The sequence below is a fragment of the Prionailurus viverrinus genome, chromosome B1, assembly GCF_022837055.1.
Source record: "Prionailurus viverrinus isolate Anna chromosome B1, UM_Priviv_1.0, whole genome shotgun sequence".
NCBI lineage: Eukaryota > Metazoa > Chordata > Mammalia > Carnivora > Felidae > Prionailurus > Prionailurus viverrinus.
Window position 1 is genome coordinate 77,279,431 of NC_062564.1, and position 20,041 is coordinate 77,299,471.

At 35.1% G+C, this 20,041-nt stretch overlaps 1 protein-coding gene across 6 annotated transcripts in view; it reads left to right on the forward strand.

Annotated features, from left to right (window-relative positions):
* LRBA (LPS responsive beige-like anchor protein) overlaps positions 1-20,041 on the forward strand; it is a 787,622-nt gene that overhangs the window by 636,732 nt on the left and 130,849 nt on the right. For all 6 annotated transcript variants that reach the window (XM_047856873.1, XM_047856874.1, XM_047856875.1 and 3 more), the window contains one exon: positions 4,400-4,552. In XM_047856873.1, coding sequence (XP_047712829.1) covers positions 4,400-4,552 — 153 coding nt within the window. The remainder of the gene's footprint in view (positions 1-4,399; positions 4,553-20,041) is intronic.

The window sequence follows — 20,041 nt, forward strand, 5'->3', positions numbered from 1 at the left end:
CTCTTCTTTAGCTTCTATCTTTAAAAATACTAACTTTTGAGGGGCGCCTGGGTGGCTCAGTTGGTTGAGCATCCGACTTTGGCTCAGGTCATGATCTCACAGTTCGTGAGTTCAAGCCCCACGTCGGGCTCTGTGCTGACAGCTCAGAGCCTGGAGCCTGCTTCCGATTCTGTGTCTCCCTCTCTCTCTGCCCCTCCCCTGCTCATGCTCTGTCTCTCTCTCTCTCTCTGTCTCAAAAAAAATTAAACATTAAAAAAATACTAACTTTTGAAACTGCTTCTTCTGGACACCTTACATAATTGGTTCTGTTTGCTTAGACTTGCACAAAAGACAGAAAAAAGGGTGTCTAGGGGTGCCTGGGTGGCGCAGTCGGTTAAGCGTCCGGCTTCAGCCGGGTCACGATCTCGTGGTCGGCGAGTTTGAGCCCCGCGTCGGGCTCTGGGCTGATGGCTCAAAGCCTGGAGCCTGTTTCCGATTCTGTGTCTCCCTCTCTCTCTGCCCCTCCCCCATTCATGCTCTGTCTCTCTCTGTCCCAAAAATAAATAAACGTTGATGGGGCGCCTGGGTGGCGCAGTCGGTTAAGCATCCGACTTCAGCCAGGTCACGATCTCGCGGTCCGGGAGTTCGAGCCCCGCGTCGGGCTCTGGGCTGATGGCTCAGAGCCTGGAGCCTGTTTCCAATTCTGTGTCTCCCTCTCTCTCTGCCCCTCCCCCGTTCATACTCTGTCTCTCTCTGTCCCAAAAATAAATAAACGTTGAAAAAAAAAATTCAAAAATAAATAAACGAAAAAAAAAAAAAAGGGTGTCTTCAAGAGGCTTCTGCTGTAGACCCTGCAAATGTTCTGGAACTATATGACTACTCTTTTGAAATTGGAGAGGTTTGGGGTGAGAGGTAAAAAATAGAGATTTAATTCATATCTCACTAAAAAGTGAAATATTAAGCTTAATTTTTAATAAATTTTTAATTTTGAAATATTTTTATAATGCCCACTGTATAACATTTACAGGATATCCTTAGAAGGAAGTCACAAATAAAATCTATGGTAATTAAATCGAAATTGATGACTTACTACTTTCTTGCCAGCATAATAGAAATTAGAGATCTGTAAGTTTAAAATTGTGCACTAAAGACTTGAAAAGTATAAAATTGCTTTGTTTATATCTTTCATTAAAAATTTATTTTGGGGGGCACCTGGGTGGCTCAGTCCGTGAAGTGCCCAACTCTTGATTTTGGCACAGTTCATGGTCTCATTATTCGTGAGTTCAAGCCCTGCACTGGGCTCCTCGCTGACAGTGCGGAGCCTACTTTAGATTCATTCTCTCTGCCTCTCTCTTTCTCTCTCTCTCTCTGCCCCTCCCACACACGCTTGCTCACATGTGCTTTCTCTTTCTCTCCCCCCTTCAAAATAAAATAAAACTTTAAAAATTATTTCATTTTTGTTTTATGTGCATTTTTGCTCTATTAATTAAATTAAGTGAATTTATATGTAAGGTAAGCTGTTAGTATTAAAGCAACAAAATAATTTAAATTCATATTAAATTTATGTGTTTAAATACAGTGAGCTGGGAACAAACTATATTTCTGTTCATTGAATTTAGAACTTGTAAAAGAACGAGAAAGGGCATTTCTATTTTGAGCAAGTATGTCTTTCTCAATTTGTTCAGCAACTTGAATAAAATGACACATGTAGAAGATAGAGAAAAATATACAAAATCATAAGAATTTTAGTGCCATACGTAGGAAGATTTGAAGACTTTCTTTGTATGAAAATTGTTATGAAGTATCACCCTGTTTGATTTCTGCTTCCTAGATGTGGTCTTGAAAAAGAGTATGCTTTTTATGTATTTTTACTATGCAGTGTATATCTTTCATTTATAATAAAAATGACTGCTCTCCCAAATTTTAAAACTTGGGAGAAACCTAGTATCTAAAATTCAGCCATTGTCATTGTTTTGAATCTAGGAAAATTATCACACATGAGCAGAGTCAGTATAAAAGGCAAAAGAAAGGCAACATCTTCTAATCAGGAGAACCTTGGGGTAAGGATGGGGGCAGGCAGATGTTATTGAAATTAAAAGAATTTGTATATAATTAGGCCAAAATATGCTTTTGATTTTGAATACACAGGTGTGATCCTCCCTCTTACTGTGAACAAGACTTGGGAGAAGTAACATTCTTCTTTTCAGCACAAGTAATTTGGAGTGAAAATAAGACATTTTGGTACAATTTTTCAAAGTTGTAATTTATTGAATGTACACTTTAGCAAATTAGTAATAGTTACAAAGTGAATTACCTTCATATTTGGGTAAATGATAATTATAGCATACTATAAAATTCTTCTTGATTAATTTTATTACATAAAAATACTATATATATAGTATATATACACATAATTTTTTTCAGGGAAGCACTTTCTTATGGAAGAATGAAAAATCTTTTTTGCTTTTAAAAAATTACTTTGAACATATATTAAAAACTTGTATTTAAAATGCTTAGTATTGGGGCGCCTAGGTGGCTCAGTCGGTTGAGTGTCCAACTCTTGATTTAGACTCAGGTCATGATCCCAGCATTGGGCTCTGTGTGAAATATGGAGCCTGCTTGAGATTCTCTCTACTCTGCCCCTCTTCCCTGTTCACACTCTCTCTCTTTCTCTAAAATACATACGTATGTGCATATATTATGTATACTGTTTAAGTAGAACTCATGCTTATTTTGACGAATAAGGGCATAGCCTTTAGGATTTGACAGATCTTGATCTAAGCTCTAAATTTATCATAGGTCAGCTGTGTAACCTTAGGCAATTTGTTTAATTTCTTTGACCCTTAGTTCATTTTTAAAATGAAGGTGATATGTTGTAAAGTTCTTAAGATTAATTGTGGTAAGATTTATTAAGAGTTTATTTTAGAGTCGCCTGGGTGGCTCAGTCAGTTAAGTGTCCCAACTCTTGATTTCGGCTCAAGATGTGATCTCACACTTTTGTGAGCTCGAGCCCCACATCAGGCTCTATGTGACCACACAGAGCCTGCTTGGGATTCTCTGTCTCCCTCTCTCTCTCTCTGCCTGCCCCGCCCCCCAACTCATGCTCCCTCTGTCCCTCTCAAAAAAAATAAAATAAAATAGTTTATTTTAACACCTGACTCATCTCATGCAATATCAAACATATTGGATATAGCTTTTTGTTTACATAAAAATAACACACATCTTTCCTCTTTTTGTCGGTTAAGACTTAAGATGCATCATTTTTGAAGATGAGAATCTTAATATTTTTGCGTGATCACTGTGTCATTTCATTTATGGTTTAACTTTTAACAGGGTTCTTCCTTTTTTTTTAAAAAAAATGCCCAATTGAAATGTTTTTCAAGTCTAATGATCAGGTGATTGTCAGGCATTTGGAGGACAAGCTCATTTTTACCCTGCTTAGTTAATTATTGTGATTGTAAACAAAGGATGTACAATTCAAAGTCAAGCAACATTTCACATGGATGACCGAGGTGATAATAGCTTAATTCCTGCTGGATCTTTTTTCTTTACTCTGGAGAGTTCACACTGACCTTGTCCAAAATCTGATGACCTCCCTATTTTACTCAACTGTTTGGAAAGCCAGGCCTGCCATAGCTGGCCCTGAGGGGGTATCCTAAAGACCACTGAGTCACTGACCCATGTCAAGACTGGATTTAAAGTCTGATCTACAGGACCTCTGAAATAGTTATACATGGGGCTTATTGTACACAAAACCCCTAACTAGCTTCATTTTCTGCTTATAAAATACCTTAATGAAGTATATTTTAAGTGTTCTTAATAAAGTCATATATTTAATTTTACCAAGTTTTTTATTGCAGATCATTTTTTTAGACTCCTTGTAAATATTTTTTCTCAAGGGTAGTGTGTTACAACTAAACTTGAATGTTTTAAAATGTGAGCAAAACATGTTGTTAAATCATAGCTAAATGTAATGAATACTATCCTGGTTGATGAAGGGACCAATGCTTTAATACTTTTAAATGTTTTAATACTTTTAAAGATTTTGGTCTTTTGGGCAAAAATTCCACATACTTCATAAAAATTTACTTTAAGCTGTAACAGCATGTTATTCTCTGTTTCTATTTTGTCAAACCTCAAATAATACTCAAATGTTGGTATTTAAGAGTTTTGAGTTACGAGAATTGTCCTAAAAGGAAGCACATGCCAACCGGTAAGGTGTTAATATTTAAATTTGGTTGGATGGGAACTGTCTACCTTAACAGTAACTTTGTGATAGATCTGTGATAGAGAAAGGAAAAAATTTCTTGTGTTTATTTTGTTGTTCTTCTGCACAAAAGGAAATGACTATGCCATTTTATGAATATCTAGTCAGTATTCTGCAGTTTATAATATGATGATGTCTTTTATTTTTATATAGGAGTTGATTCCTGAATTTTATTATCTTCCTGAGATGTTTGTCAACTTCAATAATTATAATCTTGGAGTGATGGATGATGGGACAGTAGTGTCTGATGTTGAACTTCCTCCTTGGGCCAAAACCTCAGAAGAATTTGTTCGCATAAACAGACTGGTAAGATAGTAATCATCTACTCTGTCATGAGCCTTTTCTCAAAGTATCTTTCATGTGTTGGTATAATCATTAACCCTTGCTCTTCTCAACAAAATTGTAGTTGATAGAGATAACTGAAAGTAACAAAATAGTTCATGAATCTCCATATATATTTTATTAAATTTTATTGACTTGAAAAGTATAGTGGTTTTTTTTGTCCTTTTATGTGAAATGTAGGTTACTAACCTTCATATGCACATGATAATTCAGAATTATAAAGGAAATTTTTTTTAATGTTTATGTATTTTTAAGAGAGAAAGACACAGAGCATGAGAGGGGGAGGGGCAGAGAGAGAGAGGGAGGCACAGAATCCAAAGCAGGCTCCAGGCTCTGAGCTGTCAGCACAGAACCCAGTGTGAGGCTTGAACCCACAAGCCGTGAAATCATGACCAGGCGCCTCAGAATTATAAGGGAAATTATAAGTAAAACTGGAATTGTATGCTTCATGAAACATGAGTTTCTTGTGCTAGGTAAAGAACGTAATCCTGTGCTCTGGGATAGAAGGCCACTGCACATTTTGGTAATAGAAAAAAGATTTTCAAGTTATATGTATTATCTTTCTTTAAAAGGAAATCTTCATGTAATATTCAGAACATAAAAATTTAAAAACTTAAAAGCCCAGTAATTATTATTTTCTTCAGACTCCTCTCTAGTGAACTCTTTAAAATCCTCTCACGTGGGTTCTAAATTATTTTACGAAAAAGTTCTGTCCGTTTTTGCCTTTAAGTTTCATAAAAGTTTGGAGTCTAGGACCTTTATTCTCAGTTTTTAAAAGTAGAATCTGTGTCATACTGCATATTAAAAGTGAAATCTAGGAGCACCTTGCTGGCTTAGTTGGTAGAGCAACTCTTGATCTCAGGGTTGTGAGTTCAAGCCCTATGTTGGGCAGAGAGATTAGTTAAAAAAAAAAAAGAAAGCTAAATTCCATCATGTCTTTAATTTACACTTAAGGAAAATTATTGTATTTTAGTTTTCTAAGTGACATTTCTGACCTTTTATACTAACATATATTTTTTTAAGTTTTGTTTATTTATATTGAGAGAGACAGAGACAGTACAAATGGGGAAGGGGCAGAGAGAGGGAGAAAGAGAATCCCAAGCAGGCTCCATGCTGCCAGCGCAGAGCCCAATGCAGGGCTAAAACTCACGAAACCGTGAGATCATGACCTGAACCAAAACCAAGAGTCGGATGCTTAACCAACTGAGCCACTCGGGTGCCCCTCAACATTTATATTTTAATACTGTCTTCCAGATCCTAATTGCAATCCCATTGTTACTGAAATTTCACGTTTTATGTATATTGGAAGTAATGCAGGGGAAATGGAAAGAACATAGTCCTTGGAGTTAGACCAACTTTCTAATCTTGAATAATCACTTTGCTAATTATGGGACTTCAGGCAATTTAATCTTTCTGAGCTTTGGTTTCCTTATATGTAGTCTGAAAATTATGAATATAAAATTGTAATTATGTATGTAATATTCTTTGGCTTACAGTAGGCACTTAGAAAGTAGTACCTAACATTATTCTATCATAGTCCTCAGGTACATGTTTTATTTTACTTTTACCCCATGCAATTTGGAAGATTATAATTAAAATGAGAGCCCAACACAAAGCTTAGTTGTAGCAAACATTGAAGGAGATGTCAGACTTTTAAATGTGACAGTTGTCTATGGCTGTGTGATTCCCTCCCACCCCTCAGAGACTATTGGAAGTCAATAGAAGGTATAGTTATACCACAAGTTCTTTTTTTTTATTTCAGTAATTACCCTTTTGAAGTACATTTATTGAGGTATAATGTCTATACCATAAAATTAATCTTTATTTTTTTAACGTTTATTTATTTATTTACTTTTTCTTTTTTGAGAGAGAGAGTGTGCACCTGCAGGGGAGGGGCAGAGAAAAAGGGAGAGAGAGAGAATCCCAAGCAGACTTTGTGCTGTCAGCAGAGCCTGATGTGGGACTGGATCACATGACCCATGAGATCATGACCTGAGCCAAAATCAAGAGTTGGATACTTAACAGATTGAACCACCCAGGTGCCCCAAAATTTACTTTTAAAAGTGCACATTGCTTTGAGTTTTAGAAAATTTAGACAATTGTATAACCATCACCACAATGCAGCTTTGGAACACTTACATCACTTGTACTTGTTTGCAGTCAGTCCCTGCTCTGGGACTTTTTGTCTCTATAGAGACATTTTTTTCTAACTTTTTTAGAAATTTTATATAAATGAAATCATGTAATACGTGCCTGACTTCTTTTATTTAGCATGATATTTTTGAGATTCACCCATGTTGCATATGTATTACGGCATATTGTATTGCTGCATAATATTCTATTGTATAGATATAATACATTTTATTTATTTACCAGTGTATGGACATTTGGGTTTTTCCAGTTTGAGGCTATTATGAATATTTGCATATGTCTTAGGGTGAACATCTGGTTTCATTTCTCTAGGATAGATACCTAGGAGTTTCCTTGTTGGGTCACATGATAAGTTGCTAAGACTTGGTATTGTCAGTATTATTTATTTTAGCTGCTCTAGTAGGTATTTCGTTGTAATTTTAATTTGCATTTCCAAAATGACTAATTATGTTGACTGCCTTTTCACAGGCTTATTTTGTACTCATCTGTGTTTTTTTTAAAACAATTTGTTTTTAATATTTATTTTTGAGAGAGAGAGGGAGCGTGCACATGTGCAAGCGGGGAAGGTTTTTTTGAGAGAGAGAGGGAGACAGAGGATCTGAAGTAGGCTCCTCCTCACTGTGAGCACAGAGCCCAATGCAGGGCTTAAATCCACAAACAATGAGATCTTGACCTGAGCTGAAATTAAGAGTTGGCTGCTTAACCGACTGAGCCACCCAGGCACCCCCTGAAGTGTTCTTTGGAGCTATTCGTATCTTTTGCCTATTTTTAAGTTGGGTTGTTTTTCTCATTATGTAATGTAAGCAATCTCTACATATTCTTTGTGAAAGTTCTTTATCCAACATATGTTTTGTGAATAATTTTCTCCTAGTCTTGTCTTTTCATTTAAAAAAAAATGTTCATTTATTTGTTTTGAGAGAGAAAGAGAAAGAAAGAGAAAGAGAGAGAATCCCAAGTAGGGTACACACTCATCACAGAGCCTGATTCAGGACTCGATTCTGCAAACCATGAGATCATCACCTGAGCTGAAATCCAGATTCAGAAACTTAACTGACTAAGCCACCCAGGTGCCTCTGTCTTTTCATTTTTTAATTTTTCTTTTGAATCACCATTTTAAAAACATGTTTCACTATTAGGTAGATATGAAATAACATTTATATAACATTTTAAAGGTATAAATAATCATTCTCATTCTTCAGTAATATATTTTGAAGAAAAAAACTTAAATCATGTTCAGATCATTTTATTATTGAAACACTTTCTTAAATATGATTTAAAATTTTAAGTCTCAAGGGAGCCAAATCTCGATTAATTATTACCATGCTTAGTACTATTAAGAGTATGAAGAGTTTGTTAGAGTGTTTACTTAAATCTGGTCCGAAGGAAAAAAAAATTGAATAAGTTATATTAAAAGCTTTTCAACATTATTTTGACAATTAAGAGAATTTAATTGTGTAAATTGGGCAAGCCCCTCTCTTCATAGTACTTCCTATCTCTGCTCTCACAACCTTTACCTCAGAAGAGCCAGATCTTTTGGGATGGGCTTCCCAAGGGCACCATGGAAAAGAAGGTTAACAAATTGTTTTCAGTAAGATTTAGGTTTTGCCTGCCGTTTTGTATGAAATTACATACAAAATAGGATTTTACAACTGCATGTTCATTATAACTTAGAATTAACTTTATTAAGCATTTGTGCCAGTGATTCCTCTGTGAGTTATACAATGTCTTCATAGTTCAGGCTCTGAATGAGCTTGCATTCTTAAAAGAACTGTATAAAAATTTCATTGCAAATTAAATGCAAACATAGAGTCAAATATCAAATCTCTCATCTTTTACATTTGTAACTAGGAAAGATACTTGATTTTACTTACATGTATCTTTATGAAAGAATTCAATAACTCATTCATTCTTTCAGAAATATTTATTATACACCTGTGATGAGCAGAGCTCTCCTACCTAAAGTGCAGTCTGTATTGATTCATTTTATAATTTCCTCTTCACTTTCTACAAGTGATTACATTATTAGTATGGTATTTTATGTATCTGTTAGCATGTTATCAAGTAAGGATTTTATCCTCCTCCTCTTTTTGGTTGCCTCTTCAAGTCCACAGATTTTATGCAATGATTGTAGCTCATGAAATGCATACTACTTTGATCTGTGACCTTTTTGTGGTGCTAATCGGGTTCCTGATATCATTATACCTTACTCATTAATCATATTTCCTGCAGCCCGTCAGGCAGCCAGACAGCACAAGTCCCTGTTTTCAGCCCTCTGTTGGCAGGTTTCTGCTTTTCCAGATTATTACAGACGATACTTTGGCTTCTCATAGCCAGAGCCACATCAAGCTGTGTGTTACAATTAAAGTCAGATGGTCCTCAGGTTGAACAGGGATATAGTGTTGCAGCTGTCTCTCTTCCTGGAACAAACCAGCACCAAGAACAGATGATCTATAGGACAGTGAATAATAACAGATTGTACAGTACTCGCTGGTAGCAGGGGATCACAGAATTAATTAACTGACATACTCGTTTTAAGATACCCAGCACGTCTTTTTAATGTATTTGTTTGCCCAGATATTAATTCAAGGGGATAGCATATTTTAGTAGCATGATTTTGATGGTGGACCCGTAATGCCACATTTTCTATTTTTGTTAGAGGGCCCTATCTACTATCTTATCTTAACCAATTTAATCCTCAGAGCTTTCTGCAAGTAATGAAGATCTAAATGTAGGATTGGCAAATTGGCTAAAGTGTAGGATGTGTGGACAGAAGACAATATCCTGTGTATTTTAGAAGGAAAACCCACCTAGGTCTGATTAGTCTTTCAGGTAAATAAATTATATTTTCTTTGTTCTGAACAATTAGAATCAGGGTAAAACCCAAACAATCTTAACTACATCCCAGTGATTGGCCTGTGTTATTTAATATTACCTGAACCAGAAAAAAAAATTTTTATTCCAAAACTGCTTCAGAAATACAAATGAGAAACAGGCTTTCATACTTTAAAATAATATAACACTGTATGAGTTCAGACTGCTCATCAATTATCTTTACGATATAATGCTCATGTTATGGACCTATATTATATTGCCTCTTACAACCCTGGAGTTTTAAGTTGAAATTCAAGAGACAAAGAAACCCATACTCTGAACAGTAATGATAGGTCTCTTTATAAAAGTTGAAGTGGAGCATTTTGTTTTAGCCAAAGGATGTGTAATTTATTCAAATTTTAATAAAAATAATTCTTTCATTTACAGGTATTTATTGAGCGCCCATGTTTGTACCAGCAAACTAGATTCAGTGAATAAGACAGACGATATCCCTACTCTTTTGTAGGTTACTTCCTTTTTGATAACTTAGATTTTTGAAGTGGAAGGCTTCTCAAAGGCTGAGAGGTGGCATGAATCTAATAAGCAAGGCTTCTATTGATGGATTATCCTGAGGTTTTCAGTTAGAATCACATTTGCTTTTGTGTATCTTCTATAGCTTTTGTCTTCTCTACTATTTCAGAATGGTGACATGAGTAGTTACGTCCTTGAGAAGGTAAAGAAAAATAAAATGAGTATCTTATCTCCTTTTCAGATGATACATGGACAAATTAAAAATGATGATATCTTTTTATATTATTGTCTGAGAAAAACATTTTCAGATTTCTCAACCAACTTTGTTTTTTTTTTTTTTGTCTATTGCTAAGATTTAAATTTATTCACCTTAAACCTTCATAGATCTTTTATCTCTGAAGGAATTAGGTCAGTATTTCATAACTTCCTTTGAATTTGGAAAATTTACAAATCTTAAGCGATGACAGAATAGTTGAGACTATAAATCTCATGTCCTTAATGAAAAACTGTTATATGTACATAATGGCAAGAGCTGCAGCTTGAGATGAATGAGTTTGAAGTGATACAATTTTATCATATTATGTCCCAATTTTCAGTGTTTAGCAACACTGTAAGGTTGAGAGGTTTGAGATTTGAAAGGGTTTGCACCTTTTTTTTAAACCTTTATTCACATCTTTGCTTCCATTTTTGAGGAAAATGGCATTAAAAAATCTTTCTAAAGAGAGCTGACCAGGCATTATTTTTCTGTTCTTTGGGATAGAATCAACAGGGGCTAACATAATTTTTTGATATTGTTCTTTTTCCTCTTGCCTTTTCATTTTCTACATTGATAATGATGTGGCCAAGAATGTAAATAGCCATGATGGCTGTAGTTGGTAATCATTCTCAACTATGGACATAAGCCTCCCACCCTTTCTTTACTCGCTGCAGTGGTCAGATCCAGAACTCTGGGGGGTGGAGCAGATATGTGTGAAGTTTGAAAAAAAAAAACACCAAAAATACTGTCGTTGGTTTGCTTTTGCTCCTGGTATGTAACTTTGAAAATTCTAGTTTGAAAAGGACATCTAAGTAGAAAAAAAGATGTTTGATGTTGTTAGGTTATTACTACTCCCCAAACTTACTTATAGATTAAATGTAACTATCAATTCAAGGCCCAATAGGTTTTGTTTGTTGGAATATGACAAACTGGTAATAAAGGACAAAGGACCAATTATGGCCAAGACCTTTTCTGAGAACAAGAACAGGTTTTGGGGCCTTGCTGTATTATATATCAAGAATTATTATAAAACTATAGTAATTAGGGGAAACCAGGAGAAAGTAGACTAACTGAAGTGGACACAGAACCCAGAAACAGGCCAGGACATCTATTATGTTGCAGATCTTTGGGGAAAAGAAGGACTTTTGATTTCATGCTGAGATAGTTACTGTATTAGTTTCTTGGGTGGCTGTAACAAAGTGTAACAAACCACAAACTGAGTGGCTTAAACAACAGAACTTTGCTGATTCCCGATTCTGGAGGCTAGAAGTCTGAACAAAGTTCAGTAGGGTTGGTTCCTTGTGAGTGCTGTGAGGGAAGAATCTGCTTTAAGCCTTTTTTTCGTTCATATGCAGTCATCTTCTCTCTGTGTCTTGTCTCTTCACAGCATTTTCCCTCTATGCACATCTGTCTCTGTGTCCATATTTCCCCTTTTTATCAGCACGCCACCCATATTGGATTAGGGACTCACCCTACTCCAGTATGACCTCATCTTAACATGAATAATTACGTAAGTAATGATCCTATTTCCAAATAAGATCATATGTTGAGTTACAGAGAAGTTGAGATTTCAACATATGAATTTGGGGGAATATAGTTCATCCCATAATCATATCAATATGGAAAAAATAGATCAGAACTGTTCTTATGCCACAAACAAAAATTAAAGTATATTGATGCTTTAAATATGAAGATAAATGATAAACTTTTAGGAGATAATACAGAAGGATTCCTTTGTGAAATAGGGAAGTTTTCCCTATTTGAAATAGGGAATAGGGATCTTGAAATAGGGAAGTTTTCCAAACAAGAAACAAAAAGTGAAATATGATATATCACATTAATTGGATTTTGGATATTAAACCAACCTTGCAGTCCTTGAATATATCATACTTGGATGGTATAAATCTTTTTAATATATATGGTATTTTGTTGTTTTTGTTAGTATTTTGTTGAGAAATTATTACTTTTGAGGATGTTTGCATCTGTGTTCATGAGGAATATTGGTACATAGTTTTCTTATATTTTTGACTTTAGTACCAGGATGATATTGGTCTCATAGAATAAGATATGGTTAAGTGTTTCTCTTTCCCTACTTTCTGAAAGACATTTTGAAAATATTTGGTGGACTTCACCACTGAAGCCACTGGACATGGGCTTTTCTTTGGAGGAGGATTTTTATTGTATTGTATTGTATTGTATTGTATTGTATTGTATTGTATTTTGTTTTATTTTAATTTATATTGTTTTATTTTATTTTATTTTATTTTATTGTATTTTATTTTATTAAGTGTTTATTTGTTTTAAGAGAGAGAGGGAGAGAGAGCACATGAGTAGGAGAGGGACAGAGAGAGGAGAGAGAGAAACCCAAACAGCCTCCATGCTGTGCTTGGAGCCCGATGTGGGGCTCAGTACCACAACCATGGGATCACAACCTGTGCCAATATCAAGAGTTGGATGCTAAACAAACCAAGCCACCCAGGCGTCCCAAGGAGGAAGACTTTAAATTACCAATTCAGTTTTGTTTTTGTTTTTGTTTTTGTTTTTTTACTTGTTACATGTTTATTCAGACTTTCTAATTTTTTTCTTCACTTGGTTTCAGTAACTTGTATGTTTCTAGGAATTTGTCCATTTAAGCTAATTTATTGGTTCAAAGTTGTTCATAATATGCCTTATTTCAATCTCTCTAAAGTTAATAGTGATGTTACCTCATTCATCCCTGATTTTTGGTAATTTATATCATCTTTTTTTTCTAGGTCAGTCTTGCTAAAGATTTGTCAGTTGTGTTGATCTTTTCAAGGAACTAGCTTTTCATTTCATTGGTTTTTCTGTATTAATGTTTCTGTTTTTTCTTTCATTGGGGGATCACCCTAATATCCATTATTTCTTTCCTTCTGCTTGCTTTGGGTTTAGTTTTCTTTTTTACTAGTTTCTTCATTTGGGAAAGTAGGTTTTTATTTCTTTCTTTCTTACTAATACTGGCTTTTAGAACTAGAAGTTTCCCATTATGTACTATTTTTGCTTGCATCCCCTAAATTTTGATATTTTGTTTACTTATTTTCATTTGTCTCATAACATTTTCTGATTTCCCTTGTGACTTCTTTTTTGACTTATGGAGCATTCAGAAATATATTGCTTAGTTTTCAAACATTTATGAATTTTCCAAATTTCCTTCTGTTTTTCATTTCTAATTTAATTTCATTGTGATTGGAAAATATACTTTGTATAATTTCTGTTGTTCTAGATGTGCTGACACTTGCTTCATGATCTAGCATATGGTATGTATTGGAGAATTCTCCATTTGCCCTTGAGAAGAATGGGTATTCTGCTATTGAGTGTTCTATAGATGTCAGTTGGTCAGATTGTTTTATTGTGCTCAATAAATTTATTTATTCATATAGAAGATATATCTTCTATATATTCACTGATTTTCTATCTATTTAAGCCCATTTTTACTAATGGGATGTTGAAGTCCTCAAATATTACCATCTCTTCTGTCAGTTTTTGCCTCGTGTATTTTTGATGTTAGGTGTATATGTTAGTTTCCCATGACTGCTGTAACAGATTACCAAAAACATGGTGGCTTAACACAACAGAAATTTATTCTGTGAAAGAAGTCCAAAATGAGTATTACATACCCCTCAGAAGATCTCCACCTCTGCCCTCACATCACCATCTCCTCTTCTATCTGTAGTGAAATCTTTCTCTACCTTCCCCTTATAAGGATACATGTGATTATATTTAAGGTCCTCCCTGATAATCCAGAATAATGTTCCCATCTTGAGATCCTTAACTTAACAGACCTTTTTCCCATATAAAGTACTATTTACAAGTTCTAGAGACTATGATTTAATATCTTTTGGGGGGCAGTGGGAGCATTTTTCAGCCTACCACTCTGCATATGTGTTTATAATTATTATATTTTCCGGATGAACTATTTTTTCATTATAAGTTGTCCCTCTTTGTTTCTAGTAATTTTTTTAGTCTGTTTTACCTGATGTTAGTGTAGCCTAGAACAGCTCTCTTACAGTAACTGTTTGCATGGTATATAGTTTTCTTTTCTTTGACTTTCAACCTATTTTGTATTTGATTCTGAAGTGTGTCTTTGGTAGATAGCGTATAGGTGGATACAGTTATTTATCCAGTCTGATAGTCTTTGCCATTTAACGCAATGATTGATGTGGTTAGATTCATGTCTGCCATTTTGCTAATTAGGTCCTTTAGTCTTGGGTCTTTTTGTTTCTCTGTTCTTCCCTTTATAATTTTCTTGATCATCTTGGGGTGCCTGGGTGGCTCAGTGGGTTAGGCGTCCGACTTTGGCTCAGGTCATGATCTCATGGTTCATGAGTTCGAGCCCCGTGTCGGGCTCTGTGCTGACAGCTCGGAGCCTGGAGGCTGCTTCAGAATCTGTGACTCCCCCTCTGTCTCTGTCCCCTCCCCAGCTCATGCTCTGTCTCTGTCTCTCAAAAAATAAATAAAGGTTAAAACAAAATTAAAAAAAAAACAGATCATCTTTAGTTTACAATTTTATTTCATTAATTTTTTTTTCACTATTTCTTTCTCCTAGTTGTTTTCTTAGTCATTACTTTAGGGACAATATGCATCTTAGTTTATTCTCAATCCACTTAATATTAATACTAGCTTAATTTCAGTTGGATATAGTAACTTTGTTCAAACTCAGCTCAGTTCATTCCCCTCTACTTTGTGCTACTGCCATAAGTATATTACATCTATATATGTTATAAACCCACTGCACAGTGTTATGTAACTGTTGCATTATGCAATCTATGTCTTCTAAAGAAGCTAAGCCAGGAAAAAATACTTATTAATTTTATTTGCTACTCTTACCTTGATAGAAATATTCCAAAATGAAAAAAAGTATCTCACATACTCAGCATCATGTAGGAAAGGGATAATTCCCAAGTAGAAAAAGTTCTGTAGTATTGAAGTTTATATTTTCAAATACCAATGTTTTTCACTGTTTCTCTTGAAAAAAAAATCTTTTATAAAATGGATTACACATTTCCCTGTCTCTTAAGCAGAGAATTCTGAACTTAAATAGCCTTTTGTGGAATACTCATTGTTAAATATTCAGATATTTTCTGTGATGTCCTGAAAAGTTATTGAGATATATAAAGCTTTTTGTTCCTTAGCTAAAATGACCCACATTCCTCTGCTTTCTTTTAGCTTTTCTGTCAGCATTTCAGAGTTCTTTCCTGTGTCAGCTGTCACTTCCTATCACTTTTCTCTCTTAAGGTTTCCATCTTTCTTGGAGCTGTTATATTATTTTATGCATATATGGCAAGGTAAAAGCCTGAAGGATGACTTAGTGACTTCCACCTTTAAAGCTCATAAGCCTTGTACTTGTTTTCCTCGTGGCCTTCAATTGCCTTGAGTTTTGATATGTTCTAGATCCTCTGAAGACCTGAAATCTGAATTCTGGATAAATGAAACATAAACTGTGTTTTGTTTAGTGACATATTATTGTGTTTTATACAAGCAAAATAAAGTGAAATGATACTATATCCTAGGTATACTACATTCATGTTGGAAAAACATCCAAATCTGTGTTTATTCTGGAGTATAAAACTTTCAGTGACTTTCTGCTAACATTATTAATATTTTGCTAAAATATTAACGTAACATATAAAGAGCATTTTAAACTTTGTTAGAATAATAAAATAATTCTTCCTCACATATACCCCATCTACATAATTCTGAAAAGCATTGTGTCTAATAGTGATTTCTCATCCCTGCAGACTTCAGCTTAGTGTGTAAGTGTGGGAGAATGCAGATTTCTTTTTCTCCTGACCTAGGAACATAGAGTAGTTGGTAGCTTCTAGCTTCTAGAATACCTACCAAAGTTGTGTTAGCATCTAGGTTCTAGAATAATTTCTAGTTCCTAGGTTATGTCATTATTTTCTTACCACAGTCCCTGCCACATGCTATTCCTATTTATTGCAATGTGACTCTACTCCTTTTCTAACCAAACTGTATCTTAAAACTCATAACCTTACCCTTCTTACCACCACCTCCTCCAAAAGCAAAATAAAACAAAAACTTGCAAACAGCTTTTCTCGTAACTCTCATCTTCCTCAAAACCTTTCATAAAAACCTGTACATATTACCCTATGGCCTTCCTATAACTCGTTCTCAATTTGGTTTTCTACATGTATGACTCACAGGCTGTTGGTTACTGGACCTTCTCTTCCTTTTTATAAATAGAATCCTGGTTTCAGGTGTAAACTATATCACTTACAGTAGTGTATTTTATTTTATTTTTTAAAAAATTTTTTAATGTTTATTTATTTCTGAGACAGAGAGAGACAGAGCATGAGTGTGGGGGAGGGGCAGAGAGAGAGGGGGACACAGAATCCGAAGCAGGCTCCAGGCTCCAAGCTGTCAGCACAGAGCCTGGGGGCTCGAACTCACAGACTACGAGATCATGACCTGAGCTGAAGCCGGACGCTCAACTGACTGAGCCACTGAGGCGCCCCATAGTAGTGTATTTTAAAATGTGGCACATGGAAAACACAATCTGTATCAGAATCCCCTGGAAGGGCAGTTACTTACCCATACAGTGATTTTTTTTTTTTGCTTATATTTGTATTTCTGAAAAGTTTTGGCTGAGAAAGTGCTAGCCAGAAAGAAGAAATTTGCTTATTACCTTGACAGTTATTTTCCTTGTGACAAATAATTTTGCTTTATGTGTTACCACTTGCATATTTGTTTAGTGCAAGTTAATAACCAAAATACCCATCAGTAATTGGGATGTGAAAAAAATTTAGGCAGTGGCCATGTTAGACTGATTCCTTTACTCTCCAATACAGTTTTTCCCACTCTCAGGCTGCACAGAAATTCACTAATGCTTTCTTCCAATACTTGCTTCACTTTTTCACATTTAGGTGTCTGATCCTTGGTTTCTGGTATGAAAAACAGATCTAAGTTTATCTTTATTCATACGGTTAGCCATTTATTTTGAAGTTCATTTTTTCCCATTGTTTTGAGGTTGGAAGGGAGTGTAAATCTCCTTTTCTGACAATTACCACTGAACCCCCAGGATAGTACAGAATAAGTACCAAACAAATAATTGATGAATAAATATGTGAATAATTTAATTTATTTCTTTAAGTTGTTGAAGTACCTTAATGTGCTGACTTGAGGGGAAAAAATAAACAAACCTCATTTTTGGTGAATTTAGTGCTTATCCAGAGCAATTTAAGTTCTCTAGAGGTTAGAATTAAGAAGGAGGAGGAAGAAGAGGTAGATTTTATAGAAAATTTAACCTTTGTATAAATCATCTTAGTAATGTGCTGCCAGGTACAGTTGGAAATTCTCCTTTCTGCCAGGGACTAATGACAATGGTTGAAGAAGAAAAGTGAGACTAATGGGCTCACAATGTGAGACTGGAAGTTGAATTCACAGATGAATGCTTACTCACCTAGTTCTTCTCAGGACCACTGTTGCTTCTGGCAGTGCTCTGTAGGGCTGGGAAGACATTGCCTCCGGCAGCTTACTGCCTTTGTTTCTGACACTGAGTCATGTCACCCACAGTGGCAGTACACCTGAGAAGTTATCTTTGCTGTGGGTTTTCTTCTGCCTGTGGATGCTGTCATGTAACTCTCTGCACAGTGATACCCAGTAAGTGACTGATTACTGTGGTATTTATATCTGTTTTATTTGCCAATAAGTGGTACATATCCAACATATCTTTTTCCAGCTAAAATGTTTGTGTAAACCAGCAAATTTCCTTGGTTGTAGTAGCCAGAAAGTGACCTTTTACAAAAAAAAAAAAAAAAAAGGAAGAAGAAGAAGAAGGAAGGAAGGAAGAGGATTGTTTCATTCTTTTCCAGCATGATTATTTTTTATGGTCTGATTGATTCTTTTCACTCTATATTTTAGAACTATCATTAGAAAATAAACTTTAGGTTGTATATCATAGTACCTTCAATGCGAAGAAACAATGAATGGTTGTGAGATTATTGTATAAATATGAAAAAGTAGTCTAGTTTTCTATTAACAGGTATTTCACATAAGTGTTAGGATATTTTCTGTAAAGGGTAGATATTCAGGTTTCTTTTCTTTTATTTTTTTGAGAGAGTACATGTGTGAGCAGGGGAAGGGCAGAGAAAAGGGGAGACAGAGGATCTGAAGCAGGCTCTGAACTGAGAGCAGAGAGCCTGTTGCGGGGCTTGAGCCCACGAACCATGAGACTGCACTGAAGTCATACACTTAACTGACTAAGCCACCCAGGCACCCCTGTGGTTTCTTATTTTTAAGCAAAGGCAAATTTAGTTTGCGTTTTTTTGTAATAATAAATACTATATTAAATGTCATAGTGCTTGAATTTTACATGGTACATCTCATTTTTCTGAGGTATTTTAGAATTCCTTGCTTAAATCCATTCCTGAATTTTCTTTTTTCTTTCTTCCCTCTCCCTCCCTTTTTCTCTTTTTTTCCTCATTTTTTTGTTTACATATTTATGCCCTACTTGAACATGAACATTAAAATTTTTTCTACATTTTATTTGAGAATATTTTTAACCTACAAAAAGTTGCAAGAATAAAAATAGCACATAGAACATTCATAAGCTCTTTGCCCAGTTTATTGGTAAGATTTTACACCCCTCTCTTTTTTTTATCTGAGCTGTCTCTCCTTCTCTTCTGTTCTCTTCTCACTCTGTGTGTGTGTATACACATATGATACACACACACATATCTAAATACAGCTGACCCTTGAATAACAGGGTGCTAAGGGTGCCAATACCCACCCATTTGCAGTAAAAAATCCACATATAACTTTGACTCCCCAGAAACTTTGAATCTCCGAATAGCCTGCTGTTAATCAGAAGTCTTACCAATGTCATAAATAACCAACACACATTTTTCATGTTGTGTGTTATATACTGTATCCTTACAGTAAAATAAGCTAGAGAAAAAATGATATTAGGAAAATTGTAAGGAAGAGAAAATACATTTATAATACTGTATTATATTGATACTGTAAGTTCATATATTTATTGAAAAAACATGTATAAGTGGACCCATGCAGTTCAAACCTATGTTGTTGAAGGGTCAACCATATATGAATATATATATAAAATACACACACACAATACTTTTACTGAATCATTTGAGGATAAATTACATGCTTCATGATCCTTTACCCCCCCCCCCAAACTTTAGTATATGTGTCCTAAAAATAGGGATATTTTCTTATATGACCACAGTAACACCATTTCATAAATTTAAATTAATTCAGTACTTTAATATACTTTCCATATGTCTCTTTTGTTAGTTGACTTAATAATGTTCTCTGCAGAATTTTTACCCTACACTACGGGATCCATTGTAGTGTACATTATTACTTTTAGTTGCCATGTAAGTTCTTAGAAGTCACTTTTCCTATAACCCTACTGTACTGGTTTCCTGGGGCTGTTCTGACAAAGTACCACAAACTGGATGCCTTAAAGAACAGAAATTTGTTTTCTCACACTTCTGGAAACTAGAAGTTTGAGATCAAGGTGTCCACGGGGTCATGCTTCCTCTGAAGACAGGAGGGCAGGGCCTGTTCCAGGACTCTCAGTTTTGTAATTCTGTGTCTTGCAGCAGCATAACTCTGATCTTCATATGGCATTCTCCCTGTGTGCATGTCTATATCTGTGTCCAGATTTTCTCCTTTATATAAGGACACGAGTCATTGATTAG